The sequence below is a fragment of the Elephas maximus genome, chromosome 2, assembly GCF_024166365.1.
Source record: "Elephas maximus indicus isolate mEleMax1 chromosome 2, mEleMax1 primary haplotype, whole genome shotgun sequence".
NCBI lineage: Eukaryota > Metazoa > Chordata > Mammalia > Proboscidea > Elephantidae > Elephas > Elephas maximus.
The window spans coordinates 198,851,912-198,876,157 of NC_064820.1; the positions used below are offsets into that span (position 1 = coordinate 198,851,912).

General features: G+C 38.2%; 1 protein-coding gene across 4 annotated transcripts; it reads right to left on the minus strand.

Moving 5' to 3' along the window:
* Positions 1–1,794: 1,794 nt before the first annotated feature.
* CLK4 (CDC like kinase 4) lies at positions 1,795–23,613 on the minus strand. 4 transcript variants are annotated; one of them, XM_049874458.1, is made up of 14 exons: positions 18,588–18,675; positions 16,247–17,748; positions 14,951–15,009; positions 13,594–13,816; positions 12,409–12,499; positions 11,946–12,012; positions 10,505–10,621; positions 10,247–10,413; positions 9,974–10,068; positions 9,591–9,720; positions 6,127–6,209; positions 3,219–3,298; positions 2,372–2,462; positions 1,795–2,288 (listed from the first exon to the last, which is right to left on the minus strand). In XM_049874458.1, the coding sequence occupies exons 3-14, from the start codon at positions 15,001–15,003 to the stop codon at positions 2,148–2,150; spliced, it is 1,338 nt and encodes a 445-aa protein (XP_049730415.1). In that variant the 5' UTR covers positions 15,004–15,009; positions 16,247–17,748; positions 18,588–18,675; the 3' UTR covers positions 1,795–2,147. The 4 variants fall into 4 exon arrangements, with proteins under 4 accessions (XP_049730415.1, XP_049730413.1, XP_049730414.1 ...); XM_049874456.1 differs by lacking the exons at positions 14,951–15,009; positions 16,247–17,748 and adding an exon at positions 23,486–23,613 and having other exon boundaries at positions 18,588–18,751; XM_049874457.1 differs by lacking the exon at positions 16,247–17,748 and having other exon boundaries at positions 18,588–18,678.
* Positions 23,614–24,246: the final 633 nt, after the last annotated feature.

A 24,246-nucleotide genomic window follows, 5' to 3' on the forward strand; every position in this document is an offset into this window, starting at 1 on the left:
TGAAAGTCTTGTTGAATGAATGGATGAATGCCAATACCTCAATAAACAGCAGCAGAAACACTGGAAATAACCAATTTAGCTACACTTTAAAATATCTCATTAAGAAAACCAGCCTTAGCTTGAATGAAATTGCTAGAAATAAACTGAGGCATGTTATTGTTTAAGAAAAATATCTAAATTTCCAATGACTCATATTTACTTACACATTAGCCATTCAGAACCTTTCCCTTTTAGTACTGAAGCTCCCAACACTGTCAAAACACCTGGAGCTTCTAGAAAGTGAGTTCAGAAGTAGAAAAAAGGCAATTAAAGAGAGGGAGGGGAAGGCTGACAACAGATACTCATGAGCCCAGACTGATAAACACCCTGTTAAACATTCTTCCATCTATCTAATTTTTTAAGTTTCCATGAATCAGGCCTAAAAATTAGCAAGTACCTTTTGGAAGAAATACTTTTCAGAAGGAAAAAGGGTCAGCAATCATTTCTTAGTAACAAATTTAAGTTTCCTTTCCTCCTATATCCTGAGGTCAGTTATTCTGAGAAAATCAGTCTTTAATGGGGGAGAGAATCAAGGTTAATTTAGGAAAGTGAAGTACTTGCTGGGGAAAAGGACAGGAGGCTTAGGCAGTAGCGGCACTGGATGAATGGAAAAGGGAAATAAAGGATGGCAGATCAATGGCCAGCAACGTGCCTGGGCTTAGGAAAAAGCAACTTTTACATCAAACACTCTGTACCCCTCAAAAAAATCTCTTACGATACATTTAACTATTCTGAAGGTACATTCACTATACACGGATTGCAGCAGAGCCCTAAACATAATTTATGTAGTGATTCTATAATAAAACTTGTTTCAGCGTTCCCAAATTATTAGTCAACTTTAGGAACGTGGCCTTCCTATACTGGCTAATGTTCCCCTGGATAACTTACGGCACCCAGACTGGTTTCACTTACTATTTGTCATTCAAGAAAATTCCATGCATTTTATGTCTACAACACATGAACAAATAAAATTCAAATCTTTGGTGTAATGCATTTGTGAAATGGGGACACTTTTAACAAAAAACAACCTATTTGAATTCTACAATGAAATAAATTTCTACCTGGCAGACTGAACGATATCAATAGATTGTTTTTAACTTAACAGTTACCATGTAGTTTTTATGTGAGAACAGGTATCATAAGAACAATACCTACAATCAAAAAGTTTGTTAACCACCAATTAGGTTCTAGAAATTTCTGAAGAGCTCCTGCCTGAAAGTGTCCTCCAATCAAATCCTTCTTTTTCTCCAGTACAGATTAACACAAACATGAACTGCTTAATAATAGCCCTTAGTTCTTACCGGCTGAGATGTAAAGATTCACTTGACTTGATAAGGAAACAGATGTTACAACATTTTCAAAACTCCTTAGGACTTGGCATTAAAAACTAAAACCTCAGTCATCAGAATTACTATTTATATGCTTGCAACTGACCAAACAGCCCTTAACAAATACGATTCTCCAAGCCAACGTTTCAGTTTGACTGTAATCTTATATGAAGCGTGTATATTCTTTTTATTAAAACCAGGGTGGGCAAACTGGGTATCTTTCTACTAATGCCTCCTTATCATCAACATCACCCAAATGAGAAGGAATACAATACTCACAATTTAATAAGATTCCCCACATAGGCATTTTCCTATGGATTTTGGTTTCCAATACCTGTGTGTATACCACCTAGTATCCAACAATTACAGGAAAAACTTTTAAACAGTTCTGAATTTGAGGGATATACAGAATATTCATTTAAGAACAAAAAGTCAAGATTTCCTTTACTCAAAAAAATCACTTTAAAGAGTCAACCTCCACGTACAAAAAGCAAGACCAATCACATTTATCACCAGACACAAAATATATTCCAAAGGTCTTTAAAAATGATAATTAAGATCAAAAAGGAAATTTAATTTTAACTTTTGTATTTCATTCATTACCAAGACCATATTTGCTTAACAAGATAATGCTATTGATACAAAACATACAGTATTTACACTTAACTGCACAAAATAATTTAATGTTTACAAAAATATTAGAATGTTTAGTTGACTGACACAGTCTTAAGTAATCTCTTCTAGAGAAGTATATATACAGTAAGACCACTGATTTCCATTTCATTTCTTTTTTAATAAGTCAAAGAAAGGATGCTGCAATGCTTCATCCAAGGTAATTCTTTCAGCTGGATCATATTCTAACATTCTTCGAACCAGGTCAAATAGCTTCTCATGTTCTTCATCATGACATAGCATAAATTCCTAAAAGAAAAAAAAAATTTTTTTTAAAGATACTAAAGAGTGAAAACCTGTGTTTTTCGACCTTTAATCTTTTTTTCTTGTACCTTTAATGGTTTGCAGCGTCTCCTAACATATCTACCAGCAGAACTATGTTCATCCCAATCCAGCTGGTTATGGTGAAAATACTTCCGTTTCCTACAAGAAAAAGAAATCTGGATTAGTAAAATAAAAAAGATCCACATCTCTACCCTGCCTCCACCGGGAGCATGTTCTGTCGCTCCCCTCTCCCCGCCGACGTCTCTCTCTATACATACATATGTACATACAAATACACACATAACTTTTTAAAAATCTCAGCAACAATTATATATTATATACCTTACATAAAATTTTACTTAATACTTTATGGCTGTGAGATTTTAGTATCTCAAATTGTTTCCAAATACTACTAATGAAACAATGCAAACTTCAAAACAGAATCCTGGATCCATACCTCTAAATTCTGATTTCACATATCTGAAATGGGACAGAAGTATTCAAGTAATGGCTTAGGCGACTTCTGTGGTGGTGTTATGTTTGGAAACCACTATAGTACCTTGCCCAAGGACATACAGCTGGTTCGCAACAGTATGGAATTCAAACTTAAATAGCTTTGACTCCAAAAGAATAAACCATTTCCACTATTCCATGCATCATTTTTACATCAACTTAAAAAACATTTATACAAAATTTAACTTAAGTATAAAAACACCATTTAGTTTACTTGACCACTAGCAAAACACTGCCATTAATTTTTTCAAAATTGGCTTTAAAAAAAGGGAAACATGCAGTTACAAGTTCAAATTCTGTATTCCTTGGAAAAAGTAAAACAATAAATTTGGGTTTTCTGTAGTTTGAATATATCTAGGCCATTGTATGCACCCAATGAAGGGCTTTAATTGTACAGCATACCTTGTTTTCTGAATCATGTGTGTTGGTATGGGTCCTAATATTCGTTCCATCATTGCCAGGTGCTCTTTACTATCATGAGTCTAAAAAATGTAGGAAAAAGAAATTTAGCACTCTCCATTTCCCTACATGTACATTTAAAAAAAAAACAAACAAACAACCCAAGGAAATGGTGCTGACATAAAAAGACAAAACTAGACAACTACACAATTTACCCTACACTTCAAAGATGGAACAATTCTGAATGAGCTGTGTTCTCTGCTGTAAACTCAATAAGATTAAAGTCTTTCTGAGATGGATCAGTAAGGTCTGTATAGCTGCCAAAGCCTAGCTTGTTTAATATCAACTGAACAGCTTTCTTCTTTATTTGTATTTCTTGTACTGTTTAACTTGATGAATGACTAGGTAAGATTACCAAGAGAAACCATCTCCTCTTTTAATCAGGTGCCTAACCAAGATTAGCCTCTATTATATAACATTCTTTCAGTATGCAAAATCTCTTATATTTACATTTGTATTAATGGGCATCGATTAACACTTACTAATCCTAGGCAATAAAAATTAATTCTCACAACAACCCTCAGAGTTAGGTATGAGGGAGCATGAGTTTCAATTCAAAAAGGTTATGACACTACTAGCTCAAAGTCATACAGGCTCATGACTGAGCCAAGTTGGAACATGAACCCATGTCAAAGCTATATTCTTGAACTATACAGTACTAGAAGTTGGCTATAGTACAATAAACTGTCAAACTTAAAGTTGAAATGGTATGCTTGCAGAGAAGAAGTTGGCAAGCTTGTTCTGGAAAGGCCCAGATAGTAAATATTTTCAGTCTGGCTGGCCGCAAATGGTCTCTGTCACATTTTTTTTTTTAAACAGGTATGAGGCTGGATTTGGGCACAGGCCACAGTGCTCTGGACAGCAGAGGCTGTGGCTAAGGCTTTTTAAAATCTATCAACTACTGTGCCTAGCACACTACCTTCAAAATGTTAAGTCCTTAATTCATTACAGGAATAAATAATACTAAGCTCCACTTTTTTTTTTCTTTTTTTTTAAGTTTCTCAGTTTGAGTATTTTGGGGGGTGGAATTAAAACATAAACCACATCTCAAATCAGTGTTAACAGTCTGCACTTCACATAAGATCTCAAAGTGATTTAGAATCACACTTACGTGAAGTATCCGTTTTACATGAGTCAGCATGAAGCAAGCATGCATTCTGCTTAACTTTTTCTTGACCTTAACAGCTGACTACTACAAAACCAGACTGCTTCCTAGAAACGATTGACAACCATGGTTCTACATTATCAAACTTGCCTATAAACTCAGAGTAGTTTTAATAGGATCTCTATGGACTAGACAGAAACAGAAGTCTGATGAGGTGCCCCATAAGCAGTGAAGACATATAATCTGTAATAACCTATGAAGTTACTCTAAACTCAAAGCTTCATCTGCCCTGCACTGACATAACTTCAAATCAACCTCTACAAGTACTGAGCCAGGGTCTCCCCATTACCCCCATTAAAAAACGAAAACTCCACATCTTGATCATATCCTAACTCAAAAGTTCTTCAATGGCTACATCATCTACAACTTTCAAGACTTTTGGATTTCAGATGGAAATAAAATTTAAGGGAAGTGTAGACCAAAATGGTTTTCTACTTCTTGTTTTGCCAAAGACTTTTATTAAAAAATAAAACAAAACAAAAAAAAACCCAACTACAACTATTATACCATCATTTCATAGACGGGACATTTTAATCTAAAAAAAGCAAGAGGGCATTATCTAAATAAAGCCCAGGATGGGAACTCTAATGTTTCATTTTGGACCTGTCTACATTGGAAGCCAATAGCTTATAAGATAAAACAGGTATCATTCTACAGTATCCAACTCCTTTACCAATCAGTCCTTGCCTAATGTCCTCGTTCTCCCACTTACACGACACTCTTAACGACAGTATTTATTCTTCCCTGACTAGAATATGTTCCTTTACTCCCCTACGTATTTACACCTGGGATGGTCATCACACCAACCACTTTCATGACAAAATCCTACTCCTTCCTTCTAGATTTCTCTTAAATCAGTGATGCCTTCTCTAAACCCCAAACCAAACCCACTGCCACTGAGACAATTCTGACTCATAGCAACAGAGGAGGCCTGCCCCATAGGGTTTCCTAGGCTATAAATCTTTAGGGAAGCAGACTGCTACATCTCTCTCCCATGGAGGGGCTGGTGGGTTTGAACCACCAACCTTTCAGTTAGCAGCCAAGGACTTAACCACGGTACCAACAAGGCTCCTCAGTGATGCCTTCTCTAGGGAAATTTAATTGTTAACCTTTCCTGGGTTCCCACTACACTTTCTACATTGTTCCATTATAGCAAATACACTTTTAATAGTTTTCCGTGTGTCTCTTTGCATGTTTTCCTCGAGAACAGAGATGTTATCTTCTCATCTTTACAAACTTAGTTCTTAGGAATCTGCCTGGGGCAGCTTAGGTGCTTAACATTTAGAATAAAATACAACTTGTTGTTTCTCAATTGCTTTATAAAAAGGAATACCTTGTTCACGGCCATACATAATCAGAACTAAAACTGGCCACATTAATGCTAACACAAATTTTGAAGAAACTCTGTAATTAAGGGAAAAAAAAAAACCCCGAGACAATATGAACCATATCTGAGCCACGTCTTAAAAACTCTAATCACAAGCAAAATGAATTATGACCACTCACTAACCCCAGTATCTCATTTCAACTGTGGCTTTGGAGAAGGGCGACCATTTTGCATATGCAACTTTAATCTCAGGACTCTTGACAGTATGGCAACTTTGTAATATGGAATCCAAAACTTTAACATGCCTTTAACATTTAAAATTCCCTAGTAATTATTAAATGAAATTACTAGATACATACCTGAAAGACTGTGAAACCAAGGTAATATTCGATAAGAATGCAACCTATGCTCCAAACATCACAAGGCTGAGACCAACCTAGAGCTATTTAAAAACAAACATTTTATTACGCAACAATTTTTAACTGCCAATACATAAAATCCTTCTCTATATGGGTGCTCCTTTTATACAGCGTTTGTTTTATACCGAATGCTAGGCTCTGTATGTTCTCGTCGTCTATGTCTACGTCCTTACATCAACAAGTAGTATGTTAAACAGGGGTAGGAGGCATTTTATGTAAAATAAACGGGTGACTCACAAACATTTTCCGAGTATACCTATCAGTTTGTGCAAATCTTCCAAAATCTCTGAACTACCGTTGAAACTGTTATCCCAACTTATATTTGCTTCAGCAATTTTTACATCAGTGCAAACGTAATTATCTCAGAATGTAATTACTAACCCCTTATCAATTATCACCAAGCTGATGCCTGAATTCTTTCATTAAAAGAAATACTGTAGTTTAACATAAATTATATAAGAATTATATGCAGTTCTACCTATACGTAGAAATAACAAAGTCATTTAGGTTCACAGAAAGGAATCTACAGATATATTATACTTTCTCCTTCACAATTCTCAATGCGTAGTAATGTTATTATACTTTAATGACACAAAGCATACAGATATTTTAATCTTCTATAGATCAAAGATTTTAGTAATTATAAATAAAATAATGTATAAATAAAATCTACTTAAAAAATATTTCCATTACTTTCAGTAACATTGGTGACTCTAAAGGTAAAGGAAAAAACAATACATTCAAGGGCCCTGCCAATGATTTAGTCATTTTTGTTAACCCCCGACTACCTAACATCTAAATGAATGGATATAATGATGGAGCATAATTTCTATTTATAGCCACGCATACAAAATCTGCCAATGCTAGGTGGACCTCAAAATTTTTCTTCTCCAACTACTCCTATCCTCATCTAGCTTTTTCCCCAGGTGACTATAACCTTCTGCAGCACACCATTTTGAATCATCCCATTCTCTGAGGAGTCTGAATTCATTTTGTTCTGTTTGGAATTCTGCCTCATTCACTTTTACCACCTTCTGCCAAATCAATCTGTTTACTACCAACACACTGTAGCACCTGACTACATCTTCCTTTCTAACCTAATCTGCCTCAGTCCTCAGGAACATTCCACAAATACACAAAGGGCCCTTCTAACATTTCAGTCTCATGATTCCTTTTCCTCAAGGCCACTAGCTCCAATTTCAAATTTATACCAACAATGCCTAGCCTGGCCACACTTGGAACTTATTAAGCGGTTTGCACTCAACTACTAACCTAGAAGTTGGAGGCTTAAACTCACCCAGCAGTGCCATGGACGCAAGGCCTGGCTGTCTGCTTCTGTAAAGACTATACCCAAGGAAACCCTATGAAGTACTGCTACTCTGTGACACATGGGGCTGCTGGGAGCTGGAGCTGACTCGACAACAATGGGTTTACCCACTTGCCAAGAAAACCTAGCACCGTTGAGTCGATTCCAACTCATAGCGACCCTATAGGACAGATTAGAACTGCCCGATAGAGTTTCCAAGGAGCACCTGGCGGATCTGAACTGCTGACCTCTTGGTTAGCAGACGGAGCACTTAACCACTACGCCACCAGGGTTACCCACTTTAAGAGGCCATTAACTGTTAAGATGCACCATTATTTTATGTACCACTAACAAAGAAAAAAAATTACTTGTCCCTATTTCAGAAATGTTAAGATGTGGGGAAAAATCTCCATCTTAAAATTGATAAAGCACAATTATTTCCTTTCAAGCTCTGAAAATACCTCTCTGTCCACAAATCTTTGTCTACACTCCTTTGTTTTGGCTTCACTGCAGCTTTTATGTCCTCATCATGACCATCCTTCTACACTATCACAACATAGCAGCTCCTTTCTGGCCTTACACTGAGCGGAAGCCCTATAATCCATTTCAAAGACAAGCTCTAACGCCAGGGCTTCAAACCAGTTCTTCTCGGTTCAGTCATGGTTGGGAAAGCGAAACTAGAACAGACCCGAATTTTTAAAAATTTGGATGAACTGGAATAATAACCAGAACATGAAAAATTATAGTTTGAAGCCCTCTTAGAAACCTAATCTCCCTCTTAGTAAACAAGGGCAGCATATGTGTTGCATAGCAATCAAATAAATCTCTTGCCCATCCAATCTTGTGTAGTCGGAAACACCAGTGCCCCACTCTAAGATGGCTGCTGCCGTGCTGCTTTGAATGTGTGTCCCTCTCCACGGTCCTGCCGATAATCCAATCTCAAGCATCAGGCTCCAGAAAGGGCTCGCTATGCCTCTTCTGAGTCTCCCATTCCAGGGCTTTGACCTGTAATTGTTCCCATTCCAGTTATTGTTCCGGATCACTCAAATTGTAAAAATTCGGGTCTGTTCTGGTTTGCTTCACCGGCCATGACTGGTGTGGTTCAAACCCATCTAAAGCTGAGCTGTCCAATGCAGTAGCCACTAACTAGATGTGACTATTTAAATTTAAATTAAATAAAACTGAAAATCCAATTCCTCATTCACTCTAGCAATATTACAAGTACTCCAAAGCCATATGTGGCTAATGGCTATCATATAGAACAATGCAGATACAGAATGTTTCCATCATCACAGAAAGTACTACTGGTCAGTGCTACATAAGTCTCAGTTTCCTCACTCATATGCCAATCCTGTAGGTAAACATTATTAGTTTGCCTTTCCCAGTTCTATTTTGAACTACCAAATCCTGTTGAGAAAAAAAAAAAAAAAAAAAGTATTAAGTGGAAACAAGTGATTCCACAAAAAACATTTTATCTAACCTCAGGGGACCTTACTTTTGGCTAAGTAACACTTTTATTTAACTATCTCCCAATAACACCTGACCTGAACTTCTACACTGTCTCTAAGCCCTCAACCCCACCCCTGACTTGGTCTTTAACTTTTTAATTTTGAAGCATAACATTCAGACCCTTATTTTAAACTCTGAACCTTAACTGATTTTCTATTTCAGACTCTCTCACGTCAAAGATTACCAAAGAAGCTCTCCTCTTAGACTAAACCCTTGTTGTTCTCCTGTTAACCAACATCTACCCTGCAGTCGACATCTTTATCAGTACCATACCCTTGTGATCTTGTGATGACACACAAAATTGGTACCCAAATCACACTGCTGTGATGTACTTAGCCAACGGAGCATGTTTTCTTACTATCACTGAAGATTAATCACCTCCACCTGGAATATTTCTCACAGATGTTATCACATTTTTTCCACTCAGGAAAAATATTTACAGCAAATAACCATGGAGCCTTTATGGAAACAGAAAATGTTTTCTGTACACTGTTAAGAAAATCCACAAACACCCCCAGCCCCAATAAAAGGTGCATGGAACAAACACTTCTTCTTCAATTACAGTATCAGGAAGTCTGGTTCTACTGACCTAAAATGACCTCTGGAGCTCTGTAATGCCGTGTAGACACTAAAGTGCTGTGATGTTCATCATCGTACGTTGCACTTCCAAAGTCAACAACTTTGATATCTGTGTTTTCCAGTGTGCGTTCATCACGTTTCTAGAGACACAGGTGAGTAAACATGAAAATCAGTAACAACATGAAATAAATTTGACAGCACTATTCAAAAGGTTTGCATACTAATTATCTTTTCGATTTTCACCATAACCCCATGAGAGAGGCAAAGTAATTCTTTTTTTGTTTAAACATCAGTACATAATGAGCCTCAGAGATGAAATCCTTCCTACAAGGATCACCAAGCTAAATTAATTTTAAAGACAGTCACCAAAATTAACTTTAATCTTTAACTTACCATTTTAGAATTATATTTGACTACATAGTCAGACTTCACAAATAAAATATTTTCAGGCTTCAGATCTGTATGAGTTAATTTATTATGATGCAAAACTACAAAAGAACAAAAGGACATTATGAGTTTGACTTATAAATTAAATTTGTACTGGGGGAAAGGGCTTAGGAGTTTCAGCTTTACCTGTAGTATGCACATTTTTAGTGATAATGTATGTTGCCCATACAATAAAAACTTGGATTTTCTGGTGTTTAAAGATTTATCAAATATACTTACAATTTATTGACTGGCAGATCTGATATGCCATCTGCCTGATGTGGTCAATCTGAAATGGCAGAAAGCTGTTTTCTTTAATGAAATCATAGGTACTAAGTCCCAGCAGCTCAAACACAATACAAACATGACCATGATGATCAAACCATTCCAGCATCTGGACACATCGGCTAAAATACATCAAAACAAAAACAATTCAATTCACAGAACTCTGATTATTTTATGTTATATAATGGCTCATAGTTCAGAGTTCATACTTACAAGACACTATTGGGATCAGTACTATTTAAATGCTCCAATACTTGAATTTCCGAACGAGCTGCTTCACGGTATCGACCTACATTTTTTACAATTTTCACTGCCACATGCATGCCATCCCTTAAAAGCAAAATGAAGATGAAATTGGTAAATGCACAGGAGTGGACTGACGCTGTGTTTCCTCTAAAGCACAATCTCCACAATCTTATTAACAATCACTCTATTATTTTTCTGAAATAATCTTTCAGGGCACACTTAGTATGTTAGATTCCATAATACAAGTTTCTCAAAGCATTTTGACAAAATATACCTTATGTGGAGTGATGATTTCCTTAACAGTTAACGAATTTTATTGTTTCCAGAATTTTAAATTTACTTAGCTTTTATACTTAACAAAAGTAAAATCAAAAGGTATAAAAATGTAAACCAGGAACAGAACACACTACTACTGAAAGCGTCTGTTAATCTACCAGGCAAGATCTAGGTGCCTCCCAGTGTAATGGAAAAAACAGACATGTGAACAAACTACCATGATGTTAGAAGCGCTTGGTACAAGGGACTAGGTGAGAGCAGACTTTGTCAGGGAAAAGGTGACACAGAACTGAGTCCTGAAAGATAGGTAAAAGGTTTGTCAAAAGCGGGAGGGAGATGGAACGTTCAGGCAGAGGAAACACCATCTGTAAGTCATGGAGCCAAGAAAATGCTCAGCACATTCACTGATCCAGGTAGGCAGGAACAGTTCAGAGTGTAGAAAAGTGGTCTTTAGATTGCAGCATCTATAAGAATACTTCCCAAGAAATACAGAGCCATGAATGATTTTGACAGAATCAGTTTTCTGTTGTCCTCTTTTCTAAACCTGCTCTGCCTAAACACAAACTATTTTGTGATGAAAACTTTTAGGTGCCAATTTAGAAACATGCAGTTTTAACAAAATTCCCTTAAGAGGTTCACTTACAAAGTTTACAAACCGTGAGTATAGAGGTCCTGGAGCAAAATGGTAACATGCGGCAGACAGGATCAGATCACAAAGGGCTCAGAACACCTCATTAAAGAATTTTGACTTTATAATGTAGGCTTTTAGTTGTAGAATTTCATTTTAGTTTAGGAAGCTAACTCTAAGATGCAAATAGTATCCCTTTGGAATAAAAGTTTTTCAGCCAATAAGATTAGACATGCTTCATTGTTTCTGTGATTCCAAAACAGAATAAAACCACCCTAAATCACAATAAAGAGCGTCAAGGGCCTAGGTTCGCCTCTTCACTTGAACACTTTAATTTCAATGAATCTCACTGATTAGAATTTGTCAGCATCCACACTCATGGTAAATAAATCATACAGCTTAGGAACTCTTGTTATCCCTTCTAAGAAATCACATGGCTACCATTTAAAATACTAACTTACAGATCTTTCCCCACCAAAATTATCAGAATGTGTAAAAACTTACATGCCATGGTCAATGCACTCTACAACTTTGCCAAAAGCCCCTTCACCCAAAGTATCCACGATTTCATCTAAAGGGAGGGGGAAAAAGAGGTGTTAAGTATTTGAGCACAAATTATGAAGTTATTCAAACAATGAATGCTTAAATGTGGAATATTTTCAAATGATCTCTATCAAAGTATAACTAAGGTTTCAGCACTCAAATTATTTTATTTTCAGCTGCTACAAAAACAATTAGATAGAGCTATCTTTCTTGCTCTAATCTCAAATTCCACTGATTATTTTGGAACTTTAGAGTAGAAATATTTAAATTCTACAGAAAAGAAGATATACAACAGAACAAACAAACCCACAAAAAACAAAACAAAAAAGTAATGAAGAGTTGTTTAGCCCCCCGCTGACAAACTAGTCTTAAAAAAGATACTTCTGTCTGCAAAGTTTAAAAAGTGTTAAAAAGTATTCTATACATCTTGCTCTTAGAACGTCTCCACTTTGACAGATCAGGTGACCCTCCTCATCATCCTCTATACTCCTGGGTCTTTTCCTTCGGTGGCTCTTCTGGAACGGCAAGTGGGCAGCACCAAGATCGTCCAGCCAATCAATATATCAGAGTGAATTCAGGGCAGAATACGCAATTCATTCAGCGGGGAGATATTCAGGCATTCAGATAAGCACCAGGCCACGAACAGTTGGCAGGAGCAATTTCAAATTCAGTCCCCAGAAATTCACAGGGCACAGTTTATGTTACAGAAGAAAAACATGGCAAGGAACAGATTTTCAGATAAGATACTTAAAGTGGCAATAGAAAAAAAAAAACAACACAATTGTCTCTTTAAAATACTGATTTAATTGAAGTCTGAGATTTAAAGAATGTAACGTCATGATTTACTCATCTCTTGCTATAAACAGAATATGCTGTTGAGATGTCTAATTTGTCCAAAAAATGTTTTAAAATGTCAAGATTAGTTGAAATTGGTCTTATTTAGCTATTTTAAAATATGCATGATTAACATACGTGGGCAAAACAAAGGCTAATTTCAATGTTCTACCTAATGAAAACTAGTTCTACTGAAGAACGCTGGGGACAGAAAAAGTAATTCAAAGTTTAAGGATCAAACAGGTGAAGATGTGTGAGTACAAAAAGGAGTGGGCTTTTTGGATAATATATTTCCCATTCAGCACCCATTTTCAAAATTTCAACTGAACTGGTCGCAGTCAATGATACACTGTGTTATTGAAATATGCTACATACAAGTTAACAACTTTTCAGTATCCACCAGTGCAGTTTTTCCATATTTGTTTCCAAGTATTAGAAAAGGGGCTTCTTTTAAAGTAAAAGAGCATTTAACATTGAAAGAAAAAGATGGGTGCTGCATTCTTTAAGATTACGAAACACAAAAATAATTTATTGTTAAAATTAAACTCATGATCTAATCCACAGAAAATGAATAAATGTGGATAAATGAATGCTAGCTAATAAATACAGATTGGCTGTAAGAATCTGTACATTTCCTTTAAGGATTCGAGTAACACAAACACAATTATATATCCAAACAGTACCGCATATATAAAGAAATTTTTCCAACCTATCGGCTAAGAGCTTTTACACACAAACAAGAATCCACCCAAAATAAAAACAAAATCAATCATACCGAACGTGACTGATGACTTGAACAGTGTCTATTACGCTTCCTTTTTGGACTGCTTTTCCTGCTTCGGCCTGAAGATTTACTGCAGTGGATTCGATAACTGCTTTCAATGTCTCTGTGATAATGCCTAGGAACGTATCCTTCGCAGTAGTCATTTCTGTATTCATCAATGTACCTCCGGTCCCGATAATCTCTCTCATTCAAGGACCTTGCTTCTAAATAATGACTGCAAATACATTAAAGGGTATCAGATTATTCTCTCTGTTCTAAAACAATGTGGTTCAAACAAAACATTCTCTCAAGAATTCTTGGTTTAAAAACTCTATAAAAAATTTCAAATTGATGAATTAGAATGCATACTTTTCTCACAAAACTAAGAAATAATTTTATTTTAACCAACAAGCAAATGGGTCCATAATTCTCCATTATCTAGAATGCTGTCAAGCATTTCACACCAAGGAACAAAGCTTGAGCCAAATCACTCATTTATTATGTTTACTGTTTACTTAAGTGTTCCTTTACCTTCTGAAAAAGACAAAAAAGTCACAAAATTGCTCTTCTGAAATTCATCAGTCTTATGATATATGCATCTGTAACTAAGCTTTCTCTCCTCTCTCACAGGGCCAGGCACAATCGGAGACAGGCAAACAGGATGCCTTTCCCTGTTAATGTAAGAGTATGTTAGATATCCCTGGCACAAAGACAATGCTTTCATGAAAGGTTATTAAAGCTGGAATGAACCTTAAATGCATTCCAGTCCTTTCATTTTACAGATGACTAAATTAAAATCCCTAGAAGTAAAATGATTCGCCATGGTTGTAGGCCACATTAGTGACAAAAACTGAAATGTCTTCTAACTTCCATTATACAGGCCAGTTTTATTTCACACATTACTTATCCTGTCTCCACTCCTCTTTTCACTTCTAGTCTCCCGTTACTCTTGGTTGAGAAACAGACACCACAGTTTTTAAAGATGGCCTCATGTGCCAAGGACATCTAAGTTATACCCCTGGCAAATGAGAAAGCGTTCCTGTATTGCTTGCCCAGGATTACAACAGTACCACTACCTTACTTCCCTTTGCACTTCTAATTTCCTATCACTCCTGCTAGAGAAATGAGAATTATACAAGGAAGACAACACAGCATCATCTAGTGCCATCGTGCTTGACTTCTCCCAAATCTACAGGTCCCTTTGAGAATCTGATGAAAGCAATGGACCCTCTCCAAGAAAAGCACAAATGCATAAACAAAACTTGGCAAAGAATTTGAGAGGTCAATGGATCCCAGTTAAGTAGCCTTTATCTGATGGAAAGAAAAGGACACAGATTCAATTGGCCCAATTTCCCGTCCCCCTCTCTACCTGAGATGAGTGTCCTCTTCAACAGAGTGCGAAGCTTCAAGAGGGATGCACATGGAGCACTGAGGGAGAAAGGGGACACCTGCCCAGTCAGACAAATCAGCTAAAATAATCCTAACAAGCAATGGAGTGACAGATGTTGACTAGATTGCCCTCACCAACCCCTTTCATTTCCCCAGCATATGCTGTCATTCTTTTTCCCAGGGGGCTGGTTTACAGAGAAATGAAGGTAAGAGGCATCTCTAAAATTGCTACTCAACAGTTAGCATCAAATCCAGGCTGCGGAGATACAGGAATCTCCTTTCCTTTCCCCAGTGTCAGCCTTAGTTCTAGTCATTGGAGAAACAACTCAGGATATTACGGTTACACTGCAGATCTAGGTCAGGGACCTGATCATCTGGGGTGGAGCTGTCAGGGAGAGATCTACAACACATCAAACTAGAAATGACCATAATCTAAAGGGCTTCCCGTGCAATTCTGTAAGGCATCCTCCCCATAAAAGTCCAAAATCTTCCTGTCAGAAAAAAAAAACTAATGCTAATAATATTAAACTGCAATAATACATGAAATTAGAGCTACTGATAACCTATCAACAATCAACAGAATTACAAACCATGGGGTGAAGGAACATCATGATAAATTAAAAAGATGAGGCACTCTTCAAACTTTAATGACCACAGCTTAGAGATAATATAAATAAAATCTGTAGAATTAAAGGCTATGGACGAGGTGAATGGGATGAACAAATTGGTTTCATTTTTAAAAATATTCACTGAATGTCAGTGAATATTTCAAAATAGCCTAGATTCATAAAGGCATGGGCATTTGTGTTTATTTCCACACAGGTTCTGTGGAAGGTTTAAAAAAAAGATACAAGGTAAAAATCCTGCCAATGAATAATGAACAATATGAGATTCCAAAAACCAAAACCCACTGCCACTGAGTTAATTCCGACTCACAGCAACCCTAGAGTAGAACTGTCTCATAAGAGTTACCAAGGAGTGCATGGTGGATTTGAACTGCCGACATTTTGATGAGGAGCTGTAGCTCTTAACCACTACGCCACCAGGGTTTCCAATATGAGATTACTCACATAAAAAAAAAAAAACCAACGACGCAGGGAACAATGAAAGGTCATACATGACTACCTAGGGCCATAGAAGGGAAGGAACTCAATCTGCTTAAAGTGTCAGGGAAGGCTTTTATGAAAAGATGGAAACAGAGCTGCATCTCAAAGGGACGCTAGGGCTTGAACAAAGTAGAAAGTGGAAGAAATTCCAGGGAAGATAGCATAATTACCTTATATTTAGATAGCACTTGTAGTCACAAGGGCTTGAAGGTGGATTTGTCTATGCAATCCTCAGGAGACAGTGAGTAGATAACTCCAGCAAGAGCAGTTTTCACATCGGGGAATATAGGCAAATAATAAGCTAGGGCATATCATCAAAAGCCCTGAATGCCAGGCTAAGAAGTTTAAAACACTGTTTCTCAAAGGGCAGTCTGCTTATCATCTATATCAGAATATGGAATTCTTATTAAAAATGAAGGCTCCCGAGTCCTAGGTTGGATTCACAGAACCTAAATCTGGCAATCTACATTTCAAACATACCTCTCTGAAAATGATCCTTTTCACACTAAAGTTTGAGAATTACTAGTTTAAGACTTGATATTTTATGTTACAGGAAGACATTTTAGGCTTTTGACCACAATATATAAAGGTGGTATTTGAAGAATTGATTGAAAAAACCTGTAGGAAGGGACACCAATTCACAGGCTACAGCCGAAAGACAAGTCAAAAAGAAAAGATACTTTCCGATAAACCTGACAGTGGGTTAAAATAATTAATACTTAATGAAGAGCTCTTACAAATCTTTAAAAAACACTTTAATAGAAACAGTTGACTGAGAATACAAAAAATATCCAAGTCAACAAGCATATAAAAGTGGACAGATTCACTAGAAATTTAAATTTTCAAATTAAAACACCACTCTTGGCCTTTTAAAATAGTCAATATTGGTGAGAGCATGAAGGAGTATGCTGTAGGAGTAAACCTGGCACACGCTTTCTAGGAAAAAAAAGAGTAAGTATGCAAGAATCTTGTAAGACTTCGCACCCTTCATGTTGAAAATGTCTCTTCTTAGAATCTATTTTTGGGAAATAATTAGAGGCAAAGATTTGTATACAAAGATATGCTTAAGAACAATAATTAGAAATAATTTTATATCCAAAAAATGGGGGACGAGCATCCCATCAAGGTTATCTTCTTTATACATTTCTGCATTTTTCTCTTTTTTCCCATTTTATGATTAAAAAACACTCTTTGACAAGTTTTTAAATCTTCAAAAAGACAATTAGAAGATTCTATATTATGGAGACCAATTATGATCCAACATCTCTGTGCCAATGTCAAAGAAGAAGGTATTGGGCTGGAACTGATTCAGTATCCTGTTTGTATAATTAATTATGAACATGAATGAACTGTTCATTACTCAAACAATGTATAATAATCGTAAATCACTAGTACTACGATATTAAGCCTTACAGAGGTTTGGTATTTATTATTTAATAATTGAATGTAGATCTTTTCCTACAGTACAGTGTTATTAATTAGCTCTAATAATTAAAATCCTTCCTCCATATAACAGTGTGATGAAGAATTAGTCTGAACTGATTACAAGCTCGCTGTTCTGCAGAACAAGTCTGTTTAGCATGGAGAAGGAAAAAAATTACATACTGTTTTGTAAAGTAACCCCAGCTGGCTAATTTAGAAAGTAATCTGGGAAACAGTCCCAATGGAACATCTGCACAAAACAAGGAGAAAACACAGAACCAACAAAACAAATGAGAAAGGGAAATTAACTAACGACAGAGTGAATGAAACTCTACTCACCTAGTCTTTCTTTAATCATTTAGAAACTTTAAAATTTCTTTAATTCTGTTTAAATGTGTTAACCCCAAATTTTACACTGGTAAGAATTCTTTTTTTTTTTAAGAATACAATAAAACAGGACAAATGCTATTGGAAATCTTTACTGCGACCCTTTCCTAAATTACTGGCTACTGCCTACGCAAAGGAATGGTTCTTTTTACAATGAAGCTTCTCAAAATCCCAAATGTATCCACTGCTTTTACCTACAAATATAATCTGTAGAACACAGTGTGAGACTAACCCCCAACACATTTTAGCATGCCGTATCTCATTCATGAAACACGAAACATACATTTTTCCCTCCTACACACCCAATGTATAGCTAAAGGCACTGACTGGGTGTTCTGTCATCATTATTGACTTTTTGTGTGCCTCATCTCCCTAACTATGTTACTGGCAGCCTATTTATAGTATTTTTTGGCAGATCCTCACAATACCTTAATGTTTTATACCCACTTACTGATACTGTCTCCAGCCACTGCCAGATAGACATAGACACATGAGGATAGGAATTTTGTTTTAGTCACAGCTGTAGCCTCAGCACCTATAAAGTGTTTGCCCCATAATAGGCACTCGTTATTTTTTTTCAATGAATAAACATTTCTTGACTGAATCATAAAACAATTTGACAAATGAAAACTATGTATGTAAATGACAAATCACGAAAAAAACTACTGGAATTAAAATGTTACTAGTTCAAGAGTAATTTACCAGTCAGATTCTTTAAACTGCGGAGGTGGTTTTTTACAATGCCTGTTCTCTTGTGTGCTACTGTGAGACCTCCTCTTCCGTTTGTGACTTCCACTGTAGCTTTCATGCCCCCAGCTTTCTCTGCTATCCCAATCAGGGCAATGAGTGCGTTTTGAATGCCGCATCTGTTAACAGAAACAAAAAGGGATTTGTGGAAGTTATAGTGTACATAGCTGTGTTTAAAAAAGTATTACAGATTAATATTATTTAAACATAAAAACCCAGCACACAGGCTCTAAAATCTTTTTTTTTTTTTTGGTACAATTTAGTGCCATTAATTCATCATATTGTGCAACCATCACCATCCTCCATTTCCAAATTTTTCCACCACCCTTAACAGAAGATCAATGTCCTCTATCTAAATTCTTTTTAGGCTAATGGCCCACATTACCACAGCCTCGACCAGACTGAGTCCAGTACAACTAGCCGGTGCCCAGCTACCACCACCAAAACTGCTCTGACAGGGATCACAACAGAGGGTCCCGGAAAGAGCTGGAGAAAAATGCAGAACAAAATTCGAACTCAAAAAGAAAGACCGGACTTGCTTACCTCACAGAGACTGGAAAAACCCTGGGAGTATGGCCCCTAAACACCCTTCAGCTCAGTAACGAGGTCACTCCTAAGGTTCACCCTTCAGCCAAAGACTGAACAGGCTCATGGAACAAAACAAGACTAAAGGTGGGTACCAGCCCTGGGGCAGGGACTGGAAGATAGTAGGGAACAGGAAAGCTGGTAATAGGGAACAGAAGGGAGCGTGTTGGCATGTTATGGGGTTGTTAACCAATGTCATAGAGCAACGTGTGTACTGTTCGATGAGAAACTAGTTTGTTCTGTAAACCTTCATCTAAAGTACAGTAAATAAATAAATAAAATCTTTTTAGGTAATGTTCCCCATCATGGGGCACTAGACCAAGATGACTTAAGCGGCATACAGATCTAGATACCAATACTGTAAGACCTTAATACATTTTCTTTCAATCTTTTCAATTACACCCAGGAAAAAGTCTCGGCTTGATGTTTATCTTCAACTAACACTTGCTCATTGTCCTTTGAAAACAAAAGTGCCAGGGCTTGGGCAAACAGCCTTCAGTAAATAACAGTATTTAGCTAGAAATGAATACTTTTGTTTTTCTTTTATTTTTACAATTACCTTCTTTATGACAACTAATTTCTGATTTCCTAATTAAGTTATTGATATGATTTCCTTAAAACTGTTAAAGTTAAAATCTGAGTTGACTTAAAGATAAATAATATGACAAGTGTCACCCAGCTTTGGCAAAAATACTATATAGTACAAATAACTGAAGTCAGCAAAAACACTCAGGGATATTAAATGTGGGAAATTACTTTGTCTTAAAGTAATTTAACTCTCTCAAACTCTGCAGAGTTCCCTTCTATAAATCTCAGAATGACTCCAACCTTTGAAAATAATAGGAGGTAAAGAGAACAGTATTCAACAGAGAAACTGAAGGCCAATAAAGAGATGTGATTTAATGAACTCACTTTTTTTTAATCCAACCAGTTTATTTTCAGATCATTCTACAGTTATTCTTAAACCTAGCTGCTACAGCTCTGAAGCACTCTGTAAAAGAAACCAACCTAGGAGCTGCACAGTGAAGTACGTCACAGTCAAATCAGAAGAATGATGGTGACAATTCCCTGACACCATCTACAACTTCAATTACATAGGCTCATTCCAGGTTCAGTATCTGTGCTCAATGTCATCCTGATCTGCTTCTCCCCAACTTAACTCTTTTCCAAAGCAACTAAATTTTTAAGTGACGTCTAAACTCTGTTAAACAGGGTGAGCTTAAAAAGGCAAAAAGGAAAGAATTTCACAACTTCAGCAAGGAATTGGAAAAGGCTAAAATGTAACAAAACCAATTGAGTTAACCTCATTCAGCTTGTTCAAGTGACTTGGGAACCAGCAAACAAATGCCAAGTGAAAATGTCAATTTCCAAGTGGATTAAAATGAGACTTTGAAATGAGGCAGTTCAACTCTCCTGGGAGGCATTCCTTAAAAAACTGTATATATCATCCCATCAGGGCCTGATGCCACCAAATATTCAGATCTCTTTAACTCCTCTTGCTGATTCTAACTCTACGCCTGTAAAGTGTTCTTCTGATAATGTGACTTCTCTTTGAGCTTGTTTAAGAAAGGAGAAGACATTGATCAGGTCAAACAAGAATCCTAAAACCAGGGCTTCCAACAGCTTATTTTCGGTTTGACCCCCTGCTAAGAATTTGCTCTTCCACCCCAGATATACTGAATCTACAGTTTATCTATAGGGTCACTGTGAGTCGGAATCCACTTGGCAGCAATGGGTTTTCTGGTTTTTACAGTTTACCAAGACCCTCAGGTGGTTCTGGGGTAAATGCAAATTCTCAGCAGGCAGTCAAACAGAAAATAACTGGTTCAAAACCCTGCCTAAAACACCTGCTAGGCATCTCACCGGAAATAAGTAGTCTGACTTAAGTATGAAACGTGTTGTTACCGTTAGATGCCAAGGAATCGATTCTGACTCATAGCGACCCCATGCGACAGAATAGAACTGCCCCTCAGGGTTTACCAGGCTATAATCTCTACAGAAGCAGATCGCTAAGTCTTTCTACCTTGAAGTGGCTGGGGGGTTTGAAATGCTGTCCTTTCAGTTAACAGCTGAGCACTTAATCACTGCGCCACCAGGGCTCCGTGTATGGGACATAAATTTGGGAAAATGAACTAAAGGGCATGCAAATTTACCCGAAGCAAAAAGCCAAAAAATAAACTTTCTTCAGAGGAGCCATAAAAAACATTTCTATTTTCTAGTGGAATTCTTCTGATACCTTCCTTGAATTACCAAAATTGAATTTTAACCACATCGGGAACTTTTTAAAATAGCTTCTCAGCATTTTCAAACAAATAAGAGCAGGCAAAATCACATCTGATAAACGGTTATTATGACCACCATCCATTATTGTGCAGTTTTTTTGCCAAACATGTGTCTGGTTTAGTTTTTTTCCCCTTCCTACTGTCAGTTGGCCACAACAGGCTCACCTCCAGCAAGGCAGCATTCTCAAATAAACAAAGTTATTACACTAAAACCTGTGAAAGCTGGAACCTAGGTAAGACTGAAACCTCTCAGAAAAGGAAAATTCAAATACTTCCCTATAAGAGAGAGCGATAGACAAGTGGTAAGGCTGTATGCCCTGTCAAAGGTGGAAAACTTACAAGACCTGGAAAAAACAAGGCAGATCCTTGGAGTTCCAGCTCTCAATAATGAACTATTTGTGAGAGCCCAAGATTTGTATTTCTGTAATCAAGTTTCAGAAACCCTGGTGGTATAGCGGTTAAGTGCTACAGCTGCTAACCAAAGGGTCAGCAGCAGTTTGAATCTGGCAGGTGCTCCCTGGAAACTCCATGGGGCAGTTCTATTCTGTCCTATAGGGTCGCTATGAGTTGGTTTCCACTCCACAGCACTGGGTTGTTTGGGTAATCAAGTGTCACTACTTCAAATTTAATGCAGTTACTGTTAGGAAGTTTTTTTTTCCCCTAATGCTCAGAAATATATTCTCAGAAGGTAAAGATTTCTTCAGTGACTGTTCCTTCACACACACACACACAAACTACCTAGAAATTATTAAATTATCTCTAATTAAAAATAACCCTATATGCTAGAATCATCAGATATTTTCCATAAAAACAGACACACGGGATCCATCCGTATGCATGCACCTGTACTGGAAATCTGATTTTCCTGACATTTTTAAAATCTTATGATACCCGACACTTAATGCTATGTACATGGCTTAAAAACATCAAAATAGACGTTATGACTAGTCGGCTCCAAGACAGCATTTAATAAGTAACACGAAGCCTGTGGGTGCGTGAGTGATGCACAATCACATAGAAGACTATAAAGGGAGGCCAAGTGGTTGGCCCGGTCAGTTTGGAGCGTTGTTTTCTTAGAACTGGATAAGCATAGCTGGACTACGTGAGTAATCACGAATAATACGATGCAAAATTATCAGAAATACAGATTAGCTGTTAACAGTGGTGTGCTCCACCTTAGGAAGAAAACGCACCGCACAAATGACGAACCTCCCATATTTCAACCTTCCAAGCTTGAGCTAAATTCCACCAACTGGACTCGCAGGAGGTGCCCCGGTGGTGCAGTGGTTAAAGCGCTCGGATGCTAGGTCAGCGGTTCGAACCCACCAGCCGTTGCTCAGCAGGCGAAAGATGTGGCAGTTCACTTCCCTAAAGATTACAGCCTTGGAAACCCTATGGGGCAGTTCCACTGTGTCCTACAGGATCGCTGAGTCGGAATCGACTCGATGACGCGGGTTTTCTGAATTCACAGCTCCTCTGACGCCCAGCCTCCATCACCGCCCAGCCTCCCCGCCCCGGGCCCCCGGCTGGGGCCTTTGCCTCACTCACAGATCCCGGCAAATATCTGATTCTGGAAAACCCCAAACTCCAGAAACGGCTCTCGAAGGGTCTCCCGCACTGCTGGTCCCCGCATTCGGCAAGTCTTCGCTCCAGCGGGCGGCGGCGGCCCTGAAGGGATCACCAAGACCCCGCCCGGCCCGTTAGCCACAACATCGGTACGAGGCTGGGGCCTGCGGAGCCGCGGTGCACGAGACAGGGGCCCTCAGGTAAGGGTCAGAGCAGAACCGCGGGCCTTTCCGCCCCAGAACTTTAGATGTACCATGACGCCCGAGCAACTTTAGGTTTTTAAGGCCACCAGCTGAGCAGTACCTCTTAGGAACCCCCAACTCATCAACAAGCGCCGAGGCCCCGAACCCAGTCGTTTCTCCGACACCTGGCCTTGAGACATAAGTCTCCCAGCCAAGCACACTCCATCCTATACCTTACCTCTCCAAAAGCAAAAGGCCTTTTGGGCGAGAAACGTCGCCAAACCGCCGTCTTCCCCCTCCAGCTACTGCGACAAAAACCCCACAAAATGGCGGTAGCGGCCCCTAGCACCACCTACGACGCGCGAACGCGCCTGCGTTACAGAGCCTCTGGCGCTCCGGCCCCGCCCCTAGGGGCGGGGCTCTGTGACCCAACCAGCCCCGCCTCGAGGCCTGGTGGGGCAACGGCGATTCGTACAGTCGCTCTGAGTGAAACCGCGGTGAAACTCTAGTACTCTCCCCACAACATGTAGGGCGTGTCTGCGCCTCAAGGTGGAGCTAAAAGTGCTGCGCTTGTCGGCAGGGCCAGCCCGTGGCTGTTGACCTGCTCTTCCCGTCAAGGGTGACGCGCTGTCGCACTTTCTCCACCATTCCGCCCCATCCCCCACGCCCTCAACTTCAGAGGCAGCCAAGAAACAACACAAAAACCCTCAAAGCCCACGCTGTGCCGTAGTCCCTGTCCACTTGGAGCTTTCGGTCTCAAATGGGTTTAGAATAAAGATGTTTCAGAAAACAAGCTCAGGGGTGCTTATTTTTTAAAGGCACAGGCTCCTAAGCAGAAAGAAAAAAAAAAAAGAGGAAGTTTCTTACGAGGTTCTTCCTGTTATGGTTCCTGCTCCTGGGACAGCTATGGTAGCTGGAAGTTTTACTAACGAAGTCCTCCCGTTATTTGTCCCTGAGGGTTGATTTTAAAATTCAGCCAAAGCAGGGGTAATGGCTGTG